The sequence below is a fragment of the Glycine soja genome, chromosome 6, assembly GCF_004193775.1.
Source record: "Glycine soja cultivar W05 chromosome 6, ASM419377v2, whole genome shotgun sequence".
Taxonomy (NCBI): domain Eukaryota; kingdom Viridiplantae; phylum Streptophyta; class Magnoliopsida; order Fabales; family Fabaceae; genus Glycine; species Glycine soja.
In genome coordinates, this window is record NC_041007.1 from 48,289,481 (window position 1) to 48,312,335 (window position 22,855).

A 22,855-nucleotide genomic window follows, 5' to 3' on the forward strand; every position below is an offset into this window, starting at 1 on the left:
TGAAAATCTATACAAGGGATGGGATGGAACTTTGCAAAAATGGTTTTAAAAAGGAAAATGGTTTTAGTTAAAATTGATTTCAATGTGAAGTGATTTACATTTGGATGTTTTATTTTAAAAGCAAGTTAGTAGTAAAATTTAATATAAAATAGGTTTAAATATCTTTTTAGTGGTTGCAATTTAGCATTTTTTTTTTGTCCTTATAATTTTTTTTAATCTTTATAAATTATATTTATTTTATTTTTTTGTCTTTAAAGCGCTTATTGAGTAATTATTTTCTAAAATTAAGCTTAACCAAACAAGATATTAGAAAAATTGACATGACAAGTGAGGGAGAATATAATTGCTGAACATATATGGATTCTGTAGCTCAACAAGAACTATATTTTATATGCGGCTGCCGATCTTGGGTATGCTAACTTGCTAAGTACAAATGCAAATCAAACATTACCGTTTCAATCTCTGCTTTGGAAATATCACAACCCCTTGTTTATTTGTTTTGGAATGTTTTGAACTCAAGGAAAAAAACAGATTCAACATGTTCTCTACTAGAATATTCCCTCTTTTCAAGTGGGCAAGTGTTCCTTATATATGAAACAAAACTCAATCAACTAAAGGGTAGAGAAGAAAACATGGAGATGGGTTATCTTGCAGTGTTTCTGACACTGCTTCTTTCAATCTCATGTGTTGATTCTACCTTGGTTGAGAAGAAATTCACACAATGCATGTTAATAACCAGAGTTGATGGCAATTCTGAAGCCATTGAGAAAATGCTCTTCAGATCATCCTCCTCACTATATACACAAATCTTGGAATCATTGGAGCAAAATCCTAGATGGCTGAATTCTTCAAGGAAGCCTCTCCTCATTCTAACACCTTTCCATGAATCAGAAATTCAAGCAGCCATTCTATGCAGCAAAGAACTTGGGCTGCAGATTAGAATCAGAAGTGGTGGCCATGATTATGAAGGGTTATCATATCTTTGTAAGGCCCCATTTGTGATGGTTGACCTAATCAACATACGTTCCATCGAAATTAACCTTGATGACGAAACAACTTGGGTTCAAGCTGGGGCATCAATAGGTGAACTTTACTACAAAATTTCTAAAGCAAGTAAAGTGCACGGATTCCCGGCAGGAACCTGTCCAAGTGTAGGGATAGGGGGACACATAAGTGGAGGGGGGGTTGGTACCATGTTCAGGAAACATGGCCTAGCAGCAGACAATGTTGTTGATGCTTACCTCATAGATGCAAATGGGAAGATTCATGATAGAAAATCAATGGGAGAAGATGTTTTCTGGGCTATAAGAGGAGGTAGTGCTACTAGTTTTGGAGTCATTCTTGCATGGAAAATCAGGTTGGTTAGAGTTCCACCTATTCTTACAGGGTTCAACATTCATAGAACACTGGAGGAAGGAGCCAGCAAGCTCATTCACAGGTGGCAACACATAGCACATGAATTGCATGAGGATCTTTTCATTAGAATAGTTGCTCAAAATAGTGGTGACAAATCAAAAACATTCCAAGCAACCTTTGAATCTCTCTTCCTTGGAGGAATAGACAGGTTGATCCCACTGATGAATACGAGTTTCCCGGAATTGGGATTGCAGGCCAAAGACTGCACTGAAATGAGCTGGATTCAATCAGTTTTGTTCTTTTCTGGATACAACAAAGGGGACTCTCCAGAAGTCTTGCTCAACAGAACTACCACATATAAAAGCTCCTTCAAGGCCAAGTCTGACTTTGTAAAAGAGCCAATACCAAAAACTGGTTTAGAAGGAATTTGGAAAATGCTTCAAGAAGAAGAAACGTTAGCCTTGCTGTTAATGGAACCATATGGTGGTAGAATGAATGAAATTTCAGAATCTGAAACCCCTTTTCCCCACAGGAAGGGAAACTTGTACAACATACAATACTTGGTCAAGTGGGAAGTGAATAGCAATGAAGCATCCAAGAAACATCTACATTGGGCTAAAAGGGTCTATAGATACATGACTCCGTATGTCTCAAAGTCTCCAAGAGCTGCCTATTTCAACTATAAGGATCTTGATTTAGGCAAAAACAAGCATCACAACACAAGCTACTCAAAAGCTAGTGTTTGGGGCAAGAAATACTTTAAGGGAAACTTTAGAAGATTGGCACAAATTAAGACAAAATTTGACCCTCAAAATTTTTTCAGCAATGAACAGAGTATTCCTCTCCTACACACCCATCCTTCTTAGTTCTTAACATAAAGGACATGTATTACATTTTTTTGAGCACCTAGAAACATTTGTGTAATACTTCAATATTATGTTAATCTTCTGCGAGACCCAACCCTAAACAGTATACTGCTTTTGTATACATTTCAAAGCTAGGGGATGCAAATTCAAAATGGATATCATGTATTTTCATATATCATAAGAATGAACCCTCTTGTTGCCAATTATTTTAGTCTAATGACCCTTCCTAAGATGTCTTCTCAAGCTTTTTAGTTCCTTACCTATTATTTAGTTCCTTACCTATTATCTATGTAACACCTTATTTTTTTCATAAAATAAATAAAAAGGATTTTATTTAAAAATATATAGAGTTTTACAAAAAATAATGAAAATTTTATAATTAAATAAATAAAGAGAAATAGTTTTATTAATTAAAATAAATAGATGTTCTTATAAAAATGTTTTATTTATTTATTTGATAGGTAGTAAAATAGTTTATTTTTATAAAATGATAAAATAAAGAAAAATAGAGTAAATAATAAGCCCAAACTACCCTAATTATAAATACATATTAGGTCAATTTTTACATTTACGATACATCGTTGCACTGTCTCTTCCTCTCAATTTCATTTTCCCTTCTTCTTTTCCCCAAACCTTCTATTTTTCCTGCATACACTCAAACATGTCTCAGTAAATCACATCTCCACCGTTGGAATTTGTGAAATAATATCTATGGTGAGAGCAATTCCCCTCGCACGTGGATAGTGGAATGGAGGCTTCAATCATTTCTCCTTCTCTTTAATGCTTAGAAACCCTAGCAGAGCAACTAGAGAAAAAACTTGATAAATCTTAGGGAACTACTAGATATTCCACTATCGCTACTGGACTACACACGTGTGCCTGCTTAGAGGTAAGGGATGAGTTCATCGTAATTGGGATTAGAATGAACATGTTTAGGGATCCTTAGAGGATCAAATTAGGGTTTATTTTAGGATGTTTATTGTATTGTAATTCTTCCTATATGATTATGTGAAATTATTTGAGGAATTTTATTCCCCATGTTGTGAGAAACATTTATGTATAATTTGTTTGTGTTTTGGATAAGATTTACTATATTAGCATGATAAATTGTTATATTGGAATCATGAAATTGTATATAAGTGATAAATTAAATATGTGATGAATTGTGAGATAACATGTTGCTCTGAGATTATAACATTATTGTTGAGATTGAGTATAAGTGCAAAGTTAAACATGTGTTAATTTGCAAGATACACGTAAATATGTGATGGTGGATTGTGACATTGTGAGATGCTAAATTATGGACATGAGATATGGTTGTGAATAAGTGTGTGGTTAATACTTGATGTGACAATTATTTGTGTTGTGAGTTGTGAATTATACAATAAACCGACTGGTGTTTACCTTGAGAAAAAATTTTATGCGCGAGGTGTTAAAATGAAAGTGTAGGGTTCCAAGTTAGGAACCTGAGGTGTTAAATTGTATCGCAATGCGCGAGGTGTTAAAAGAAAAGTGTAGGATTCCAAGTTAGGAACCTAAGATGTTAAATTCTAGCGCAATGTGTTAAATATGTTTGAAAATAAATGTGAGGTCGTGAATATTGTATAATTCATGAGCAGTGTCTGCATGCAAAAGTTGTTTTAGGGGTTGGACCTGAATTAGGAAGGTGATGCCATAACGGATTCTTCGAAGTCTAGGTCTTAGGGGTAAATACACTCGATTTGAGTGCTCCTTTAAGCCTATGTTGATCCCATATGGTTGGAACATTCTTGCAAAATAGAGTGATCCTGACTGGTCACCTTATAATTTTACTTAGTGAGAGCGACCTGACATACTCATTGTGTGGCGTGCCTTGTTATGTACTCCTAAGCACCCTAGTGTTGTTTTTCCCTGACATGTTATCACATTGCATATAGACTTGAGTCTTAGTATACTTGTTGCATAACACCTGTGAATTGTTTATTATGAAATTGACGAGTGTTGTTACATCTTGACTCGAGTGTGTGATTTATGTGTAAAGTGGTTGGTGATTGAAAAATGAATTTTAAATGATAAAGTGGTAAAGTAACGTGGATTGTATTAAGTTGAGTTATGTTATAAATACTTTTATACTTTATATTGATTATGTCTTTATTTATTTGCATTTTATTTAGAAATGTAATAACATATTCCTTGTGTGTTGTTTGTGTTTGGATCCTGTGATGATCTCGAACATTGTGTTCATGGGAGTAGATGACTAGGTGGATGACTTTAAAGAACCTTATGTTAGAGGACGTTGTGACACAATACTCTGCTAGGATGTGACATTGAGACATGAGTTTTTAGTTCAATTACATGATGTTATTTTATTTTATTTTATTACACTATTTAACAAGTTTCTTTTGTAAACTTTGACAGTCTTGTTCTGAGTTGGATAAGATTTCAATAAGTTTTATTTGGTGATAGTAAAGCGAATATGACCATTTTACCCACATGAGCTCTTTTATGTTTAAAATAAAATCAATGTAGTTAATTTCGCATTTTGTATATGTTTTTCCTATTTATATGCATGTCGGGGTAAAGGGTGTCCCAATCTACACTTCATTTATTTTTGTCATAAAATTGCTAAGGAAAATGAATAATACCACATTTGAGATGTGACTAAACAGGTAGCTGAGCAAATATTTTTGACGTGTAAAATTGAAAAAAGATTGAATTTCATGATTCATTGATTTGCACAATTTCACTTTCCTCTTGATGATGTGGGGTATTGGACTATTGTTGTGACCATGCATCAAATTGCTTTACTTCTAATGTAAGTTTTCACTTAGCATTTAACCAACAGGATGACTAGTTGTGACCATGCATCAAATTGGATTATTTTAATGTAGTTTTGTTATAATTTTTTGTGTTTGGCTTTTTATTGATTGGTGTATTTTGTTTGATTAAAATATGGGTTTGAATATATAACCTAATATATTTGTCCGTGAGCCTAATTATTAAGTGATCAAATTTGGGTTTTAAGAAACATTTATATGTTTGTTTATTGGGTTAAACCTAATAGATAAGTGTGTTAGGCCTAATGGGCCTAATATTCGTGATTATTGGATATTAAGTTACATGTATATTTTAAAAAAAGGAGAGATTCCCACTTGACTCATGTTTTCTTTGACGGCTCATTGCTCTATCTAATAGTCAATCTGTAAAAGAGGGGAGATCAAGAGGAAGATCTTGTTCCTAATGTATGCGTGCTTTCACAAGATCAAGTGATTACTGTAAATGATGTCTTCAAGAGGTATATGCAATTTATGAGCACTTTGCATTATAATTTAGGTGTTTTAAATTCTAGTATAAATCCTATTAATTCCTAACAAGTTTCCCACACAATTTGTTGATTTTGAGCTACAATGTCAAAAACAAGTTTAGGGGGGGGGGTGTTTAAAACCAACATGATGACTTATGAAGACTTTGCATTCAACCAAAAATTTCTTTCCTATATTTTCTAAGTTGTTTGTTTGTCATTGTTGGGTTTTTTTTATGAACTTCTGGATATCTCCAGGCCAAAAGTTAAAAACTAATCTCTTGACGAATTGTTATTCATTTAAGGAACTGATATCTTTCAGTAAATGGTCTTTCATATACACAAACCTGAAAATCAAACCTTTGGCTACATAATTAAAAGGTTTATTTTTTGTTTTGTATCTTATTATTAGACCAAATATTTTGTTGATACCTTATGCAAGTTAATAAGCAACAAACTACTCAAAAAGGGGTAGAGCCTTCTAGCACTAGAAATGAAAAAAGTTAGGTGTTTAATAGTGTGATTACTATCACGATTAAGCAGTTGCAGTTGATTACTAGAAGTTATTTGAGTAGTTACTTGGTTATGGAAGTTAGTTAGTTACTAGAAATTATTTGAGTAAGTTAGTGTTGGTTACTCAAGTTAGTTATTTTCTGTCTTTGTATAAATAAACCAACTTTGTAATACTTTTATAAATGAATCCTAAAACAGATTTTCATCTATCTTTCATTTCTGATAATAACAATAAAAAGGAGACATGAAAAAGAAAAATCCATGTTAATGGTTCTAACACACTCATTCATATTGTTTATTTACACTTTGTGTCCCCAATGTGACGACAACAGTTATGGTGATGGCGGCATGTAATAATCATGGTGATAGTGGGGACGACAATCATTGCAATGGATGCGATGATGGTCATTACAGTGGATGCAATAGTGGTCATGGCAGCGGTGTTGGCAACAGTCATGATGGTGATGGGTGTAATTGTAATATTTTTGGACATGGTATTGAGATTTTTTTATTGATTTGATTTTTGTTTTGTGAAAATTTTAGAGAATTTGTGGCATATGCTTCTATCTTAGTTGATAAGAAGTTCAAAGAATGCTTGTTAACCCAACTTGATGGCAATTCTAAAAACATTGAAAATATAATGTTCACCTGATCCTCCTCATTGGATTCCCAAATCTTGGATTTGTTGGAACAAAATCCTAGATGGGTTAATATTACATCAAGGAAGCCTCTTATCATTCTAACACCTTTCTATGAATAAAAAATTCAAGCAGTTACTCTATGCAGCAAAGAACTTAAGTTGCAGCTAAGAGTTAGAAGTGGAGGCCATCATTATGAAGGGCTATCATACCTTAGTAAGACTAAGACCCCATTTGTCATGGTTGACCTCATCAAATCCATTTCACTAAGGGAGGAGCCACCAATTTGATTTACAGGTGGCAATACATAGCACATGAATCGTATGAGGATATTGTCATTTGAGTAATTACTCAAAAGATGACAAATACGAAACATTCAAAGCTCTATCTTCCTTGGAGAAACAAACAGGTTGATCAAACTGATGAATGGGAGTTTCCCAAAATTGCTATTGGATGCCAATCACTCCATTGAATGAGATGGATTCAATTAGTTCTAGTCGATGCCAGATACAACAAAAATGACCCTCCAAAACTCTTGCTCGACAGAAGCCAATACCAAAATATGGTCTAGAAGAAGCTTGGAAAATGCTTCTAGAAGAAGAAACGTTTGCATGGCTGATAATGGAACCATATGGTGGTTGAATGAGTCAAATTTCAGAATCTGAAAGGGAAACTTGTACAACATACAATACGTGGTCAAGTGGAAATTGAATAACAAGGAAGAAACCAAGAGGCATCTACAATGGGCTAAAAGGGTTTATAGATACATGACTCCTTATGTCTCAAAATCTCCAAGAGATGCATATTTAAACTATAAGGATCTTGATTTAGGAAAAAACAAGCATCACAACACAAGCTACTCAAAAGCTAGTGTTTGGGGCAACAAGGGAAACTTTAGAAGATTGGCACAAATTAAGACAAAGTTTGACCCTCAATTTTTTTTCAAGAATGAACAGAGTATTTCTCTTCTACATAACCATCCTTTTTAATTTTGAAGGGCGTGCTTGACATTTTTTGGAGCACCTAGAACATTTGTGTACTTCAATATTATGTTAATCTTATACTTTGTGTGATTGGTATAGACCAAATCTGGAATGGAATGCTGCTTTTGCAAATATTTCAAAGGTTGGGGATGCAATTTCAAAATGGATATGATGTATTTTCATAATGGGTGTGGACTGGTGCTACACATCATGAAGTTACAAAATCTCAAAAGAATGTACCCTTAAGTTGCATATTTATGTTGTCTAATTAGTAATCACCCTTTCTATATTTTCATTCATCTCCTTTTCTTCCATACCACCCTCATATTTTTTCTTTATATTTTAAATTGTCATTGCAGTGTGTGTAATTGTCTATGTTTGTTCCAATTCCACACCAAAGATGAGCTCAATAATTTTGTACAAGAAGGCCTTCAGGTAAAACAAATTTTGGCGATGTTATTACATACTCATAACAAAAGAAAGTAAAATGATACTGAAGAAAAGATGATAGGTAAAATGGACATGTATAGACAAATTAATGACTAATGAACATTTTTTTAACTTACTATAATGAAAGTCAAATGCATTTAACAAGACGAATAAATAAATGGCAAAAATAACAAAACACAATAGCTTATACCGTGATGAAGAAAAAACCACACCTTCTGGCTTTTGACAACTTACATAATGAACATATATGTGATGTGTGAACAAAACACCGAGTTGAAGACTTCAAATAATGACAAAAAGAACATAATTCAACACAAAAGACAACATAATCAATTTTCATTCTCATCAAGTGAGGCAAATCCTTTAGAGTCCTCAAAGTTAAACAATTCTAATTCGAAAAGCCATGTGAAACAGACAGAGGTTGAGGTTCTCATAAACATTTGGGTCGGGCAATTGCTTGCATTTTAGGTTAGCTTTTTCCAAAATGTAAAAAAGTGCAGGAGGCAACTGTTATCAAATGTGTGAAGTGGTGGCAATTTCTTTTATGAAACAACAAAAATTCTCATTTAGTTTCTAAATGTGTGATAATTGATAGTTATATAGAAGTGCTCCTAATAATTATAGAAGAAAATTAGGATCTATTTTGTATTCAAAATATGCAGCAATAATAAATAAATAAATAAATAATATATTTGTACCCAGATGCAGGTTCTTGAAGCAACGATTTTTTTTTTACTAAAATTGATTACATGATGAATTAGATCTTAGGGATACACATTTATCCCCAACAATAATTACGTTTTGTCATTAAGTTTCATGAAATTATTTTGTCATCAAGTTATAATGTTTAATGATGAATTTGATATTAAGTTATAACTTTTTAAGACTAATTTGGCATTAAGTTCTAAAGTTTATGAATTAATTTGATATTAAGTTTTATGACATGACGCTATTGTCATACTTTCTATACATTGATAGACTAAAAAGTTTTCATCTTTTTCGATAACTAAATTATTATCATAACTTTCAAGAATAAAAATAATTATTTACTTAAATAAATTGTTATTCAAGTTTATTTTCTTTAAAAATTTAAAATATTAAAATTAAAATTACTCTACACAATAACAGCAACCAAAATACTTTAATTGAAAACTAAATTTAAATGTTAAAATACTTCAATTCCATAAGTCCCGACCAAAATCAATAAAATAAAATAATTCTCTTATAAGTACGAACAAAAGTTTAAAAGATAAAATATTTTAATCACATCCGTCCATATAAAAGTCAATAAATTAAAATAATTTAATTTCATATATTTAAATAAATATGCTTTAGTAACATTATTAGGGTAAATGATATTTTAATCGATGAATATATGATTATAATTTTGTTTTTGGATGAACAAAAAACTTGATTTAATTTCTAAATATATAAAAATTGTGATAATTACTTCTTTTATTGATAATTTTTGGAACTATTTTATTATTAAGTTATAATATTCAATAATTAATTTAATATTAATTTATACAGTTTAAAAATTAATTTATCATCAAATTATTATACAGATAACATAATTATTACATTTATTTTTTACCCATTCAGATATTACATAATTTATACATTTAGAAACTAAATTACTCAAATTTGTTATAACAAATATAAAATGGAATTGGTCTCCATCCCTATTTATTAATGGGTACGAGATATATTCGTTTAAATTATATGTGATAATCTAACTAATTAATTAGTTTCTATCGAGTGTAGACTTTTATTCGCGCAAATTTTACATGCTCAAATATTTTTTCTATTCCTAGTAGGGGTGAATAAGCATGCAGGTCCTTTCTGTGTAAGGCTCATCCACATAAGCTCGTATTGGTAGCGGATCGGGCCAGCCTGTCCCGTATTCTTACACGGACCAAATAAATTGGTCTACCCTCACGGGTCAAACGGGCCGATCCGCGGGTTTAGTTTTAAAAAAATTTCAATTTCAATAAAAATACAACACAATCAAATTAAGTTCAATACAAATATAAATAAAATCTTAACAATTAGTCAATTACATCAATAAAATAAATAATGTTTTAAAAAAAGAAAATTCAAACAATAAATCTAAAATATGAAACTTAAACATCTCCAACAATAAATAATTTCATATTTGAAGCAATAAAATCTTAATGCGGATAACTCGCGGACCTAGCAGGTTAAGCAGGACGGACTCAAAAATATGATATACTTATAGACCGTTTAAAAAAATTGATCCGTTACCCACGCGTGGATCGCGAGCCGTTCCATACTAGCAGCCATGCATGCATGCATTCCATTAAAAGTTTCAATTTATGAAAATTCCAAGAGGAAATTAATGTAGTCAAACAATATATATAGCAGTAAGCAATTAATATTCATGAAAGACACTAAACCAGACGGTCAATAATACACACATTAAATAACTTAAGACGATCAAATTCAACGCCAGGCCATTAATGTAAATATCTTGGTCAATGATACACAAAATCTCAACACGATCATCAAAACCAGCCCACACAGATGCAAATTTCTTGTTGCTTGGTCAATAGTATATGTGACGAGGATAAGTTGATATGCTTAAAAAAAAAAAGTCTGTCATTCAACTTCAGACTATTAAAGAATGAAAGAAATTAAGAAATAGTTGGCAACACACACGTATACAATTAATATATCTAGAAATATAGAGTTCATATATATATATATATATATACTTGTTTTTGTTTTTTTACAAAAAAAATTATATATATATATATATATATATATATATATATATATATATATATATATATATATATTAAAACAGACACACAAAGGATTATGTAATTCTGTAGCTGATTTTTAGCATTTTTTTTCAAGATTTTTTTTAGCATCTAAGAAGCACTCTTTATCATGGGATTTTCATTTATTTGACAAACCGCATAATAAGAACTCAAAATGGTGGCATCTTATTAAGTTAGGCCAACCTTGTACTAGTTGATATATATATATATATATATATATATATATATATAAAGACACACAAAGGATTGCGTTATTCTGTAGCTGATTTTTAGCATTTTTTGTTACAAGATTTTTTTTAGCATCTAAGGAGCACTCTTTATTATGGGATTTTCATTTATTTGACAAATGGCATAATAAGAACTCAAAATCGTGACATCTTATTAAGTTAGACCAATCTTGTACTAGTTGATATATGCACGCTTGATTATTTTTTTTTATAAAAAAAAAATAGGTAATATAGAAAACTTTGATTCATAAAAATTGTTGAACTCATGTAACAAATAATTTACAAAAACTCAGACACGACTAACTAATTAATTACACTCGTCAATAGGTTACAAGGAAATGTTAACTTATAAAGTAATTATATGGTGCTTTTTTATGTGGGTTTTACCTTACAGCAAGAAATACATTAAATTAAAATAAATACGGATAATAAAATTTAAAAGTATGAAATAAGTTGTGAGGTTATTTGATATTTTTTAAAAATTTATTAATTAGATTGAAGTAAAAAAGTTGATTTGAAATAAAATGATAAAATTATAAATTTACTCTAATAGTTTACTATTATTTTGATGAATTGAAAATAATAATTCTTAATTTGAAATTTAAAAAAACAGAGATTAAAAATTTAGCTTAAATTAATAAAATTAGTTAAAAAAATATAGACTCGGTTTTTTTTTTTTTTTTTGACTGAATATATAGACTCGGATTAGCATGCACATGCACTGTCTGAATTTTAATTTGAGCTATGTTCATGTTTAAGAATAATTTGATATGAAAAGATACAATATTGAAATAGAGCTGTAGAGGACATGCTGAAACTATTTTGTCAACAGCCCGAAATACCTGTTGATTTGACTTTTTGTACTTATAAATATTAAACAATCCAGATCCGCAACCCTTATAAAATGTGAATTTCCCTTTCCAAAAAAAAAATAATCAGTATATAATTAATATTTTTGTATTTGAGATTCACATGGGATTAAAATAATCAGTAATTAGAGAATTTAAAATAAACACAGAAACAAAACCATTTGTTACAGGTAAAGAGTAAAACAGAAATAGAAAATGTTCTCATGCTCAAGAACATGGACTTAAACTTAGAGTGTAAGAATTGATTAAAGTTTAATGTTTGTTAACATAAAATTATAAATTGCTTTAAAAAATTTACTGGTATTTAATTACTATTAAAATAATAAAGCTTGATTTTTTTTTATATAAAAGTAATATCTAAAATATGTCCAATCTTGAGTCTTAAAGCAAACTAATCGTAATAGTCTTGATCTTGTTTAGATAATTTTTTTCATTAACACTTATAAAAGAAGAATACAATAAAGTAAAATGCATTAAGTTTCTTCATATGTTAAAATGAACTTATGCACTTTAACTTTTGGAGAAGCTAAATAAATAAATAAATTTTAATTTACAAAAGATAAATGTTTAAATTTTGAAACTCAATTTAATCATTTTAAATTTTTATTTTCTTCTCTCTTAAGTAGTTATGTAAAAGTTACAAAAACATCAATTTTCGTTATCCCATGCATTTTTAGCATTATTGCCATTTTCTATTGAATTTTGCTTCTTTTTTTTTAATTTTTTTTACTGAGTAAATTACACTCTCCTCTCATTAGAGATATCAGTATTGCACCACCCTCTTCTTTTATGTAATAATAATAATATATAATTTGGTCCCTCTCATCACCATTAAAATAAACTACACTCTTCTCCTTTATGAGATATATGTATTGCATTGTCCTCGATCCCGACTTATGGTTGAAATATACAGTTTAGCTCATTTAATTAAACACCATTAAAGAATATTTTTTCAAATATATTTAAAATTAAAATTATACTAAAATATTTTTATAGTTCATTCACTTGATGCCCTAACATTGCTTTCTATCTACACATTAATATTGCCTTTCTTCGAAAGATGTTATAGATAAAGTAAAACGTCTTTTTTTTATTATTATTTATCGACAAAGATAAATATATATTAATAAAATCCAAGGTACAAGGGATACCCCATCCATATACGTAGATAGAATTCAACTTAAACTTATCCTACCAGTGGTTACCATATAATTATACACCATAAATTTTAGATAACCACTGTACCTTAATGTGTTAAGCTAAGGCTCCCAACAATTTCAAAAAAATCCACAACATTCAACAACCCCTACTCCACATTTGAGAGTAACAAAATATTTAACCAGGTTTTTTTATTAGTATTATATATAAAGGCTAAAAATGACACTCAAAAGAGAATGAATTTATGAAACAAAAAAATTATAAAAAACGATTAATTTAGTAACATGTTTTTTAAAAATAAATGACAAATATATTAACAAATGATTTTATCGTAGAAACTTATGAATTTATATATAGAACTATTATTTTATTACATAAAAAAATGGTAAAAATTGTGGTGTATATCTTAAAATAAGATTAGAGAAAAATACAATAGTTAAATAAGATAGGGGAAAGCAATAGATATTTTAGTCATAAATTTATATATAAAGAATTTTTTTAAAACAAAGTATATTTGCATCTGTTAAGGGAAAAAAAAGTGTATATCTTAATACAAGAGAATGATGTAATACTTGCATCTCTCAAGAAATGGTAGTGTAAATAATATTACAGTATTTTTTAATATTAAATTAATACTAAAGTTTAATACTTCCATCAAACTTAAGTATACTGTGATTTAATTAATATTAAAATAATAAAACTTGATTTTAAAAAAAGTAATATGTAAAACAAACCCTATCTCGACTCCTGGCAAAATAAATATAAATAGTACCATTACCATAATAGCCTAAACAATAAACAAGAACTTCAATGAACTTTGGTCACTGGTGCATTTTTAGCATCATTGTTATTTTCTATTAAATTTTGCTTAGTTTTTGTTTTTTAGTTCTTTCGTGATCCATGACGGAAACACTATAAGTAAATACTTTATTTCTTTCGTGGTACACGTATCTTTTGATTTGTATAAATTAATTTTTAATTAGAGATTTAATTATAATAATTTTTTTTATAAAGAGTACCATAACAGCCTAGACAAGAACATCAATGAACTTAGTTTTTTTCTTTTTAAGAGAATGAACTTATGTTAATGCATGTATTTTTAGCACTAGTATAATAACTTACGCGAATGACCAGAAATATATTAAGATCATCAAGAAAAATATATAACGTACAAAATAGAATCTTACTCATCATATTGTCAAAATTATTACATTTTTTTCCATTTAGTATACATTGCTATATATTTTAATATCACTAATTTTATTATTGCTTATTAATTTTAATATCTAAATTTGCAAATAATTTCATTTTAATCCATAATTAGGAACAAATATGGTTCTATTAAACTGATCAATTGCACTTAATTGCCTTGTTTATGTAAATATTAAATTCCACTTTAATCTTACTTTGTCCGTATAATTTGTCGACTAAGTTTATTATTTCTTTTTTTTAATTGATTATTAAAAAATTAAGAATGAAAAATAATATAGTATATTTTTTAATTGGTTATCCTATAGATTTAATTAATATCATTTTATAAGTTAACATTAAATATAGATAATACTATTCAAATCATAATTAATTCTTTTATCAATAAAAAATCATTTTTAAAACTTTCTAAATTATATTTTTTGAATGATTACATATTTTTATCAACTTTATTTTCACTAATTAAACTTGTATCATATTAATTTAAATTGTTAAACACCGTTCACTTATTTCGAGACTCAAAATGATTAATTAGAAAATTATATATCAAATTTAACAATTATTTATTATCACTTAATTAGTATTAATTTGGATAGAATAGTTTGATGCACAATATATATATATATATATATATATATATATATATATATATATATATATATTAGTTTATTATCCTGCAAAGATATTTTAATTTTTATAATTTCTTTAAGTAATACTAAAAAATCAAGGAAAATAAACTATTTTTATTTTTATATTCAAATTTTTTAGTTTATTATCCCATAAGATATTTTTATCAGGAAAATAATATCTTTTCTTACTTATATATAGGGGACTAAGGGGCCCGGAGGAATTCTCAAATCGCACGCTCTACATTTCTATATTTTTACAATGTTCTCATGCTTTGAGAAAGAGAATGTAGAATGAAGGTTGCAGAAAAAAATTCAATTTCACTTGTACCGATTTGTTCTTAAAATTAACAATTGTGGTATTCTAAACAATTACAAAATAACCATATTTTATAAAATAATGCAGATTATGCCCAAAATAAAATAAAATTAATGCAAATTACCTTAATTGTGAGATATTATTTTTGATTTGGTTTAAACTAAATTCAAATTTTATTAAATTCAGCTTAATTACAAATCATAGTGCTAATTATATTGAAAACCATAAAATTGAATACCTTTTTTTAACATGAATGGTAATTTTTAATATTCAATTAAGTACAATCTATTGGATAAAAATATATAAATATAAAATTAAATCAATTTAGTAGAAATCATGTATTGTCTTTGGTGCCTCTAAAAAATGTATTGACTTTGGAATATTAATATATAGTGTTTGCCAAATTGGTGCAATATCCAAAAGTATAATATTAAATTTGTGCATAAATAGTATTTATTATAATTAGTGGGTCTTTTATTATAAAAAATAAAATATTTATCTAGAATAATTTTTCAAAATAATTAACAAATTTTAAAATCTGAATACTTTGTATTCTGAAATAATAATAATAATAATAACAAACACGATATTATTATTATTATTATTATTATTATTATTATTATTATTATTATTATTATTATTATTATTATTATTATTATTATTATTATTATTATTATTATTATATGTAACAAACCAGGTTTTACAAAACACGATATTATAGCCCGTGTTATCCGAAATTTCACATTGTTGATATAGGTTTTCAAACCTTGAAAATTTCTCTGGAATGTCACCGGATTCTAAACCTATGAATTTGTTTACAAATTTATTATTATATCATATGATATTATTGTATGATATATGATATATGATTAGATAGATAGATTATTGCCATTTTCTATCAAATTTATTTTTTATATGATATATGATTCCAAACCTATGAATTTTGATTAGATAGATAGATTATCCATGACGAAAAGACTATCCCTAAATCCTTTATTTCTCTCGTGATCCATGTATGATGTATCTTTTGCCTTTAATAAAATAATTTTTAGTGATTTAGTTTAAAACGTTTTGGTTTTTATTTACTTTCAATATCTCAAGCAGCCAAAATGGAATAGTAAACGCCTCGCACAGTCAAATCAACGTATATTAATTTTGGATTGATTACAAAATAGCGTCAGCATTTTATCTAGTTCAATATTCAACCTTTTCACCTAAACATGAGTTGCATGTATGCCCATAGCCAATAGATCAATTTGGTTAATTTTTATAAACAATGTGTCAGTTTAAAACAATTTATTAATATGGGTCTGTTTTGATCATTAATTAATTAAAATTACCTATTTGATTAATATGTTGTGCTTAAATTTACTTGTCAAAATAACAATTTTGACAGTCAATGATTAAAATAGATTCATACTAATAAATTATTTTTAAAAAAATTCATATCGATCTTTTGTTTATAAAAATGATGTCAACGAACTATCATGTATATAAATGTGTGAATTATGTAACGAAACATAATCAACTGAAACTAGAGAAATAATTGTAAACATGGAATTGAGTTATTGTGCAGTGTTTCTGATACTGCTTATTCCAATCTCACGTGCAGATGCTACATCAGTTGAGAAGCAATTCAAGGAATGCTTGTTAACCCAACTTGATGGAAATTCTGAACACATTGAAAAAATAACCTTCACCTCATCCTCCACACTATATCCCCAAGTTTGGGATTCATTGGCACAAAATCCAAGATGGGTTAATATTTCATCAAGGAAGCCTCTTATGATTCTAACACCTTTCCATGAATCAGAAATTCAAGCAGCCATTCTATGCAGCAAAGAACTGAAGTTGCAGCTAAGAGTGAGAAGTGGAGGCCATGATTATGAAGGGCTATCATACCTTAGTGATGTACCATTTGTGATGGTTGACCTGATCAACATCCGTTCCATTGAAATTAACCTTGCTGATGAAACAGCTTGGGTTCAGGCTGGGGCATCAATAGGTGAACTTTACTACAAAATTTCAAAAGCAAGTAAAGTGCACGGATTCCCGGCAGGAACCTGTCCAAGTGTAGGGATAGGAGGACATATAAGTGGAGGGGGACAGGGTCTGATGTTGAGGAAGCATGGCCTAGCAGCAGACAATGTTGTCGATGCTTACCTCATAGATGCAAATGGGAAGATTCATGATAGAAAATCAATGGGAGAAGATGTTTTCTGGGCCATCAGAGGAGGTGATGCTTCTAGTTTTGGAGTCATCCTTGCATGGAAGATCAAGTTGGTCAGAGTTCCACCTATTGTTACCGGGTTCAACGTTCCTAGAACACCTGAGGAAGGAGTCACCGATCTCATTCACAGGTGGCAATACATAGCACATGACTTGCATGAGGATCTTGTCATTAGAGTAATTGCTCAAATTAGTGGCCATGACAAATCAAAAAAATTCCGAGCAACCTTCAACTCTATTTTCCTAGGAGGAGTAGACAGGTTGATCCCACTGATGAATGAGAGTTTCCCTGAATTGGGATTGCAGGCCAAAGACTGCACTGAAATGAGCTGGATTCAATCAGTTATGTTCATAGCTGGATACAACATAGAGGACCCTCTAGAACTCTTGCTCAACAGAACTACCATGTTTAAAAGATCTTTCAAGGCCAAGTCTGACTTCTTTAAGGAGCCTGTACCAAAATCTGGTCTAGAAGGAGCTTGGAAACTGCTTCTAGAAGAAGAAATAGCCTTCCTGATAATGGAACCATATGGTGGTAGAATGAATGAAATTTCAGAATCTGAAATTCCTTTTCCCCACAGAAAGGGCAACTTGTACAACTTACAATACTTGGTCAATTGGGAAGTGAATAGCGACGAAGCATCCAGGAGGCATCTACAATGGGCCAAAATGGTTTATAAATACATGACTCCTTATGTCTCAAAATCTCCTAGAGCTGCCTATTTCAACTATAAGGATCTTGATTTGGGCAAAAACAAGCTGGACAGCACAAGCTACTCAGAAGCTAGTGTTTGGGGCAAGAAGTACTTTAAGGGAAACTTTAGGAGATTAGCTCAAATTAAGACAAAGTTTGACCCCCTAAATTTTTTCAGGAATGAACAGAGTATTCCTCTCCTGAATTCCCACCATTCTTAACATTAAGGGCATGATATTATTTGGAGCATCTAAGACATTTGTGTAGTGCTTCATTATCAGATTAATCTTCTGCCGTGTTATTATTTTGCAAACATTTCAAAGGGAGGGGATTCAATTTCAAAATGGATATGATGTATGTGGACTTGTGTAACATGTCATGAAGTTACGAAATCTCGTAAGAATGTACCCTTAAGTTGCATATTTTTGTTGTCTAATTACCCTTCCTATATCCACATCTCATTCCCTTTTCTTTCATATTACCTTCATATTTTAAATTCATTGCACAGAAGAAGTGTAATGGTCCATGTTTGATACAATTCCGCACCAAAGATAAGCTACTGCTATGACATTCTGATAAAATAAAATAGTAATTCACATTAAAACTGAGGTAGGAAAATACCCAGGGCGACCTATTTGAACTTGAGAACGGCTTCTGAAGTAAGAATATAAACTCAAGAATTTTGTACAATACGGCCTTCAGGTAGAACAATTTTTTGGTGATGTTATTACAAACTCATAACAGAAGCGAGTAAAATGATACTGAAGCAAAGATGGTAGGTAAAATGGACATCTATTGACAAATTAATGACTAATGAACATTTTTTAACTTTCTATAATAAAAAGTAAATGGGGAAGCAGATGAATAGATAAATGGCAAAAAATAACTGAACACAAAATAGCCTATACCATGATGAAACAAAAAAGCGTTGGTCAGGGCAAAAGTCAAACAATAAAAGTACAACTACACCTTCTGGCTTTTCGCAGCCTGACCCTTGAGAAGATCTCTGTCCTTATGATGCTTCGAGTTCTTCTAAGTATCCATGAAGTTAGAAAGTTAAATTTGAGATATATCAGAATGCATACAATCTTTTAGATTAAGGGAAATAATATTCACCATAACTTGAGTAATTTATAGAAAGAACTAATGGTATCAGTTAGTAGGATGACTTATGAACCATCAGTTTGACAGCTGACCAGAATTCTCACATTAATATATTGCTTAGCACCAAAGCTACTGTAACATTCCTCATTAACGTATCTGGGAAAGCAATATCTTGCATATGTTTTGCAAATTGCAATGCTTATGAACAGATGTGAGAACTCTTAAGTCAAAAAAGACTGTCATTCCCAGCGTTATCCATGGCAGATAATGGCAGCGCATATGGTGTGGCGGGTGGCAGCTTCATAGTGGACAAAATAAAAATAACACACTAAAAAACTGAGAATAAATAAATAAAAACTAAATATACTAACAAAATATGTCAAGAACCATAGACTCAATTCCTAGAAAGCATCATAAGTCTCATAATAAAAATGTATAAACCACTAACGACCTCATTTTCATCTACTTCATGAGTTCAAAACAACAAAATGGTAAAAAAGCAATGCAAACACAAAGTAAATGTCTTTAATCCTCTTCCTCAAGCTCAACATAATCATCTTCTTTGTAATCAAGTGAAGCATATCCCTCCCCCTCTTCTCCTTTGGATTCCTCAAAATTAACTAACTTCTCTTCTTTGGACTCCTCATCATTCTCCTTAAATTCAACTTCCTCATCATCTTCTTCAACCACTTTTTGTCTCCCTTTTGAGGCTGCACCTTTTTTAGAAGTTTTCACAGTTGGAACACCACTTGATAGCTCCTTTCTTTTTTCTTTTTTTTCATTTTTGTGCTATCATCATAAAGAACCAACTCATTTCCAGCATCATTCATCTCTCCCACGAACCACTCATTACATTCAGCAATATCATTGAGCCTAATTGGATCAATTTCATCTCTAGCATTATGTCTTTCTTTGAGTTTTTGGTTGTATTTGACATAAACCATATTATGCAACTTCTTATGGTCAAGCCTATTTCGCTTTTTTGAATGAATCTGTAACATAAATATAATTATAAAGAAGTGTCAACTAGTTTCTTCCTATAACAACATAATAATAAGTTTTACCATCAAACTAAAACATATATATATAATATTGACAATTACTTGCTCAAATACACTCTAATTGGGTTCACATCCCAATGCACTACATGTCAAGCTCAAAATCTTGATAGCCAACCTCTGCAAATTTGGAGTTTGGTGACCAAACATTCGCCACCAATCATCTATAAAACAAAAGAGTATGACTTAGAATTTTAACAGTAAAACATTAAAAAAAAACTTAAATTAGTTTCTCGCCAGGAGCAACGGTTTTTCTTAGTGATTTTGCAAAATCAGAACCGAAGAGGACATCGCCACTCTTGTAAAGTAGTGACTCAACTAGTACTTTCTGTTGCTTGTCTTTTTGCACCAACCTCCTTATGCATTCATACAATCCATTATGGACCTCAAAATCAAACTCCAATTCCAAGTTGTCATAGTAGATATTTGGGTTTAACAAGTGACCAGCAGCATGCAATGGCCGATGAAGCTGAAAACTCCATCTATCATCCATGATTGCAAACACATCTTTGTATTTGTTTTCATTATTGTTGAAAGATTTCATAATTGTTTCTTTTGCCTTAGTCATTGCTTCATAAATATAGTCCATGACTGGTTTTCTTTCACCATACACAAGACGAAGCACTCAAACCAATGGAGTCATGACTTTAAGAGTGAAAACCACATGGTTCCAAAATGAAGGCATGAAGACAACTTTTTCGGCTTTCTTCCCATTAGCCTGCCTAGACAACTTGTTAGAATTAATGTATTCCAAAGTCAATGTGAATTATGCAGGGACTAATAAATAATTAATAATTAAAGATTAAATTATAATGAGTTAAATATGAGTAATAAAAGGAGTTAATAATCATTAACATGTTTTCTTCTTAAGAGAGAAGTGTTTTCTTTAACCAACATAGAGATATAGAAAGAGTAGTCAAGAAAGCAAAATTTTGTTTCTCTTCTCTTTCGAGGAATCAAAGTGCACCAGGGAGAAATCTTACTATGGAGAAATATACGCACTATTTATCTATTATTTGTGAGAATCATAGATTTCAAGATCCTATTAGTTTCCTATAATTGTTAATATAGGGAATCCTTAAAATTTACACAACTTGTTTATGTTCCACTCATCAGAAACAACCATCATTCTAAGATTTGCTTTCTCTTTATGAAGTATTTCTAACGATAGATAGGATGTAGCAAATCTAGTAATGGCATGCCTCACCAATTCCCTTTTTTTTTGTGAAATGCCTCAACAAAATCAAGGTACTAGAATGGTTATAGATAAACCCAACAAGATTGATTGCCATTCTAATTGTCTTGTGCCCTTCTAATTGTCTTGTTTATCAAGGGAAGTTTCCCAATGTCTTCAATCATCATATCAATGCAATGGGCTGTACAAGGAATCCAATAAATATTTGGTTTTTTCTCCTCCAACGTCTTACCTACAAAAGCATAGTTGCTTCCATTATCTGCGATGACTTGAACAAGGTTCTCTTCTCCAATCTCCTATATACACCTCTTTCTCTTTGTAATCCATAGTCTTGTAGATTTGTAGTCATCCAAGTCAGTGTCATTTTCTCCTCTCTTTTTTAAGTTTCTTGGCAGATAACACCATTTTCGTTCCAAATCACGTCGTCGGCAGCAGTGATCGAAGCAATGCAGAGTAACGCGTGAGAGTGAGAGAAGACAGGTTTGGAGCTTCTCTCTGTTTTCATTAGGGTTTTGAAGGATGTAATTCAACTGGGTCGGGTAGGGATGTAGGCTCGTTTCTCCTTTTGTTCTTCCGCCATGACAACCATGGCGCCATAGGCCGTTATTTGCAACTGAAACGATTGAAGGTGCTGAACTAAACAGAATAGAAGTGGCGGCTTTTAATAAAATAAATTATTTAAAACAAATAATTAAATATCTCCCTTCATTATACCAAAAAGGTGGAGTGTACAATGTATTGCTAGCATTTTCATAATTGAAATTGAAAGTGTGAAATTTATCAAAAAAATATTTTAATGTCGTGGCAAATATACAAATGCAAAGAGGGCGGTGAAGATGTTTGGTTGTGGGAGCTAGACCCTAGTGGGAGTATTTTGTGAAATCGGCCCATAAAGTCTTATTCATTTTACATCGCCACAGCATGTGTTTTCCTTTTTTTGGAGCCTAAAAGTTCCTTCAAAGATCATACACTTTCTTTAAAGGGTTATCAAAAATAGGCTTCCAACAAAGGATAACCTCAAGAAGCGGAATGTTATTCTCTTCACATGCCCAAAAGTGGATATGGTTTGGAAACACTGCCATCAATGGATGTAGAATCTGACTTGTGGCAACATGTGTGTATGTTTTGAATAATAGAGGTGAAAAAAGAGAGGTGGTATGTGGTGTGGTGTGCAATCACTTGGTGCATTTGGAAGATAAGAAATGAATGTATTTTTAAGCATGACACTTTTGATGTTAAACTGTTGATTCAAGAAGTAGAATTTGTGATTTGGTCAT

General features: G+C 30.4%; 2 protein-coding genes and 1 pseudogene across 2 annotated transcripts; all 3 read left to right on the forward strand.

The window, feature by feature from the left end:
- The first annotated feature begins 632 nt into the window (after positions 1–632).
- Positions 633–2,405, forward strand: LOC114414272 (berberine bridge enzyme-like 22). Its single transcript, XM_028378568.1, has one exon. It carries the CDS (start codon positions 633–635, stop codon positions 2,220–2,222), a length of 1,590 nt encoding a protein of 529 aa, XP_028234369.1. The 3' UTR covers positions 2,223–2,405.
- Positions 2,406–6,374: 3,969 nt separating this feature from the next.
- LOC114416396 lies at positions 6,375–7,642 on the forward strand (annotated as a pseudogene).
- A 9,165-nt stretch (positions 7,643–16,807) lies between these two features.
- LOC114417450 (berberine bridge enzyme-like 22) lies at positions 16,808–18,692 on the forward strand. The gene has a single exon (XM_028382663.1). It carries the CDS (start codon positions 16,853–16,855, stop codon positions 18,440–18,442), a length of 1,590 nt encoding a protein of 529 aa, XP_028238464.1. The 5' UTR covers positions 16,808–16,852; the 3' UTR covers positions 18,443–18,692.
- Positions 18,693–22,855: the final 4,163 nt, after the last annotated feature.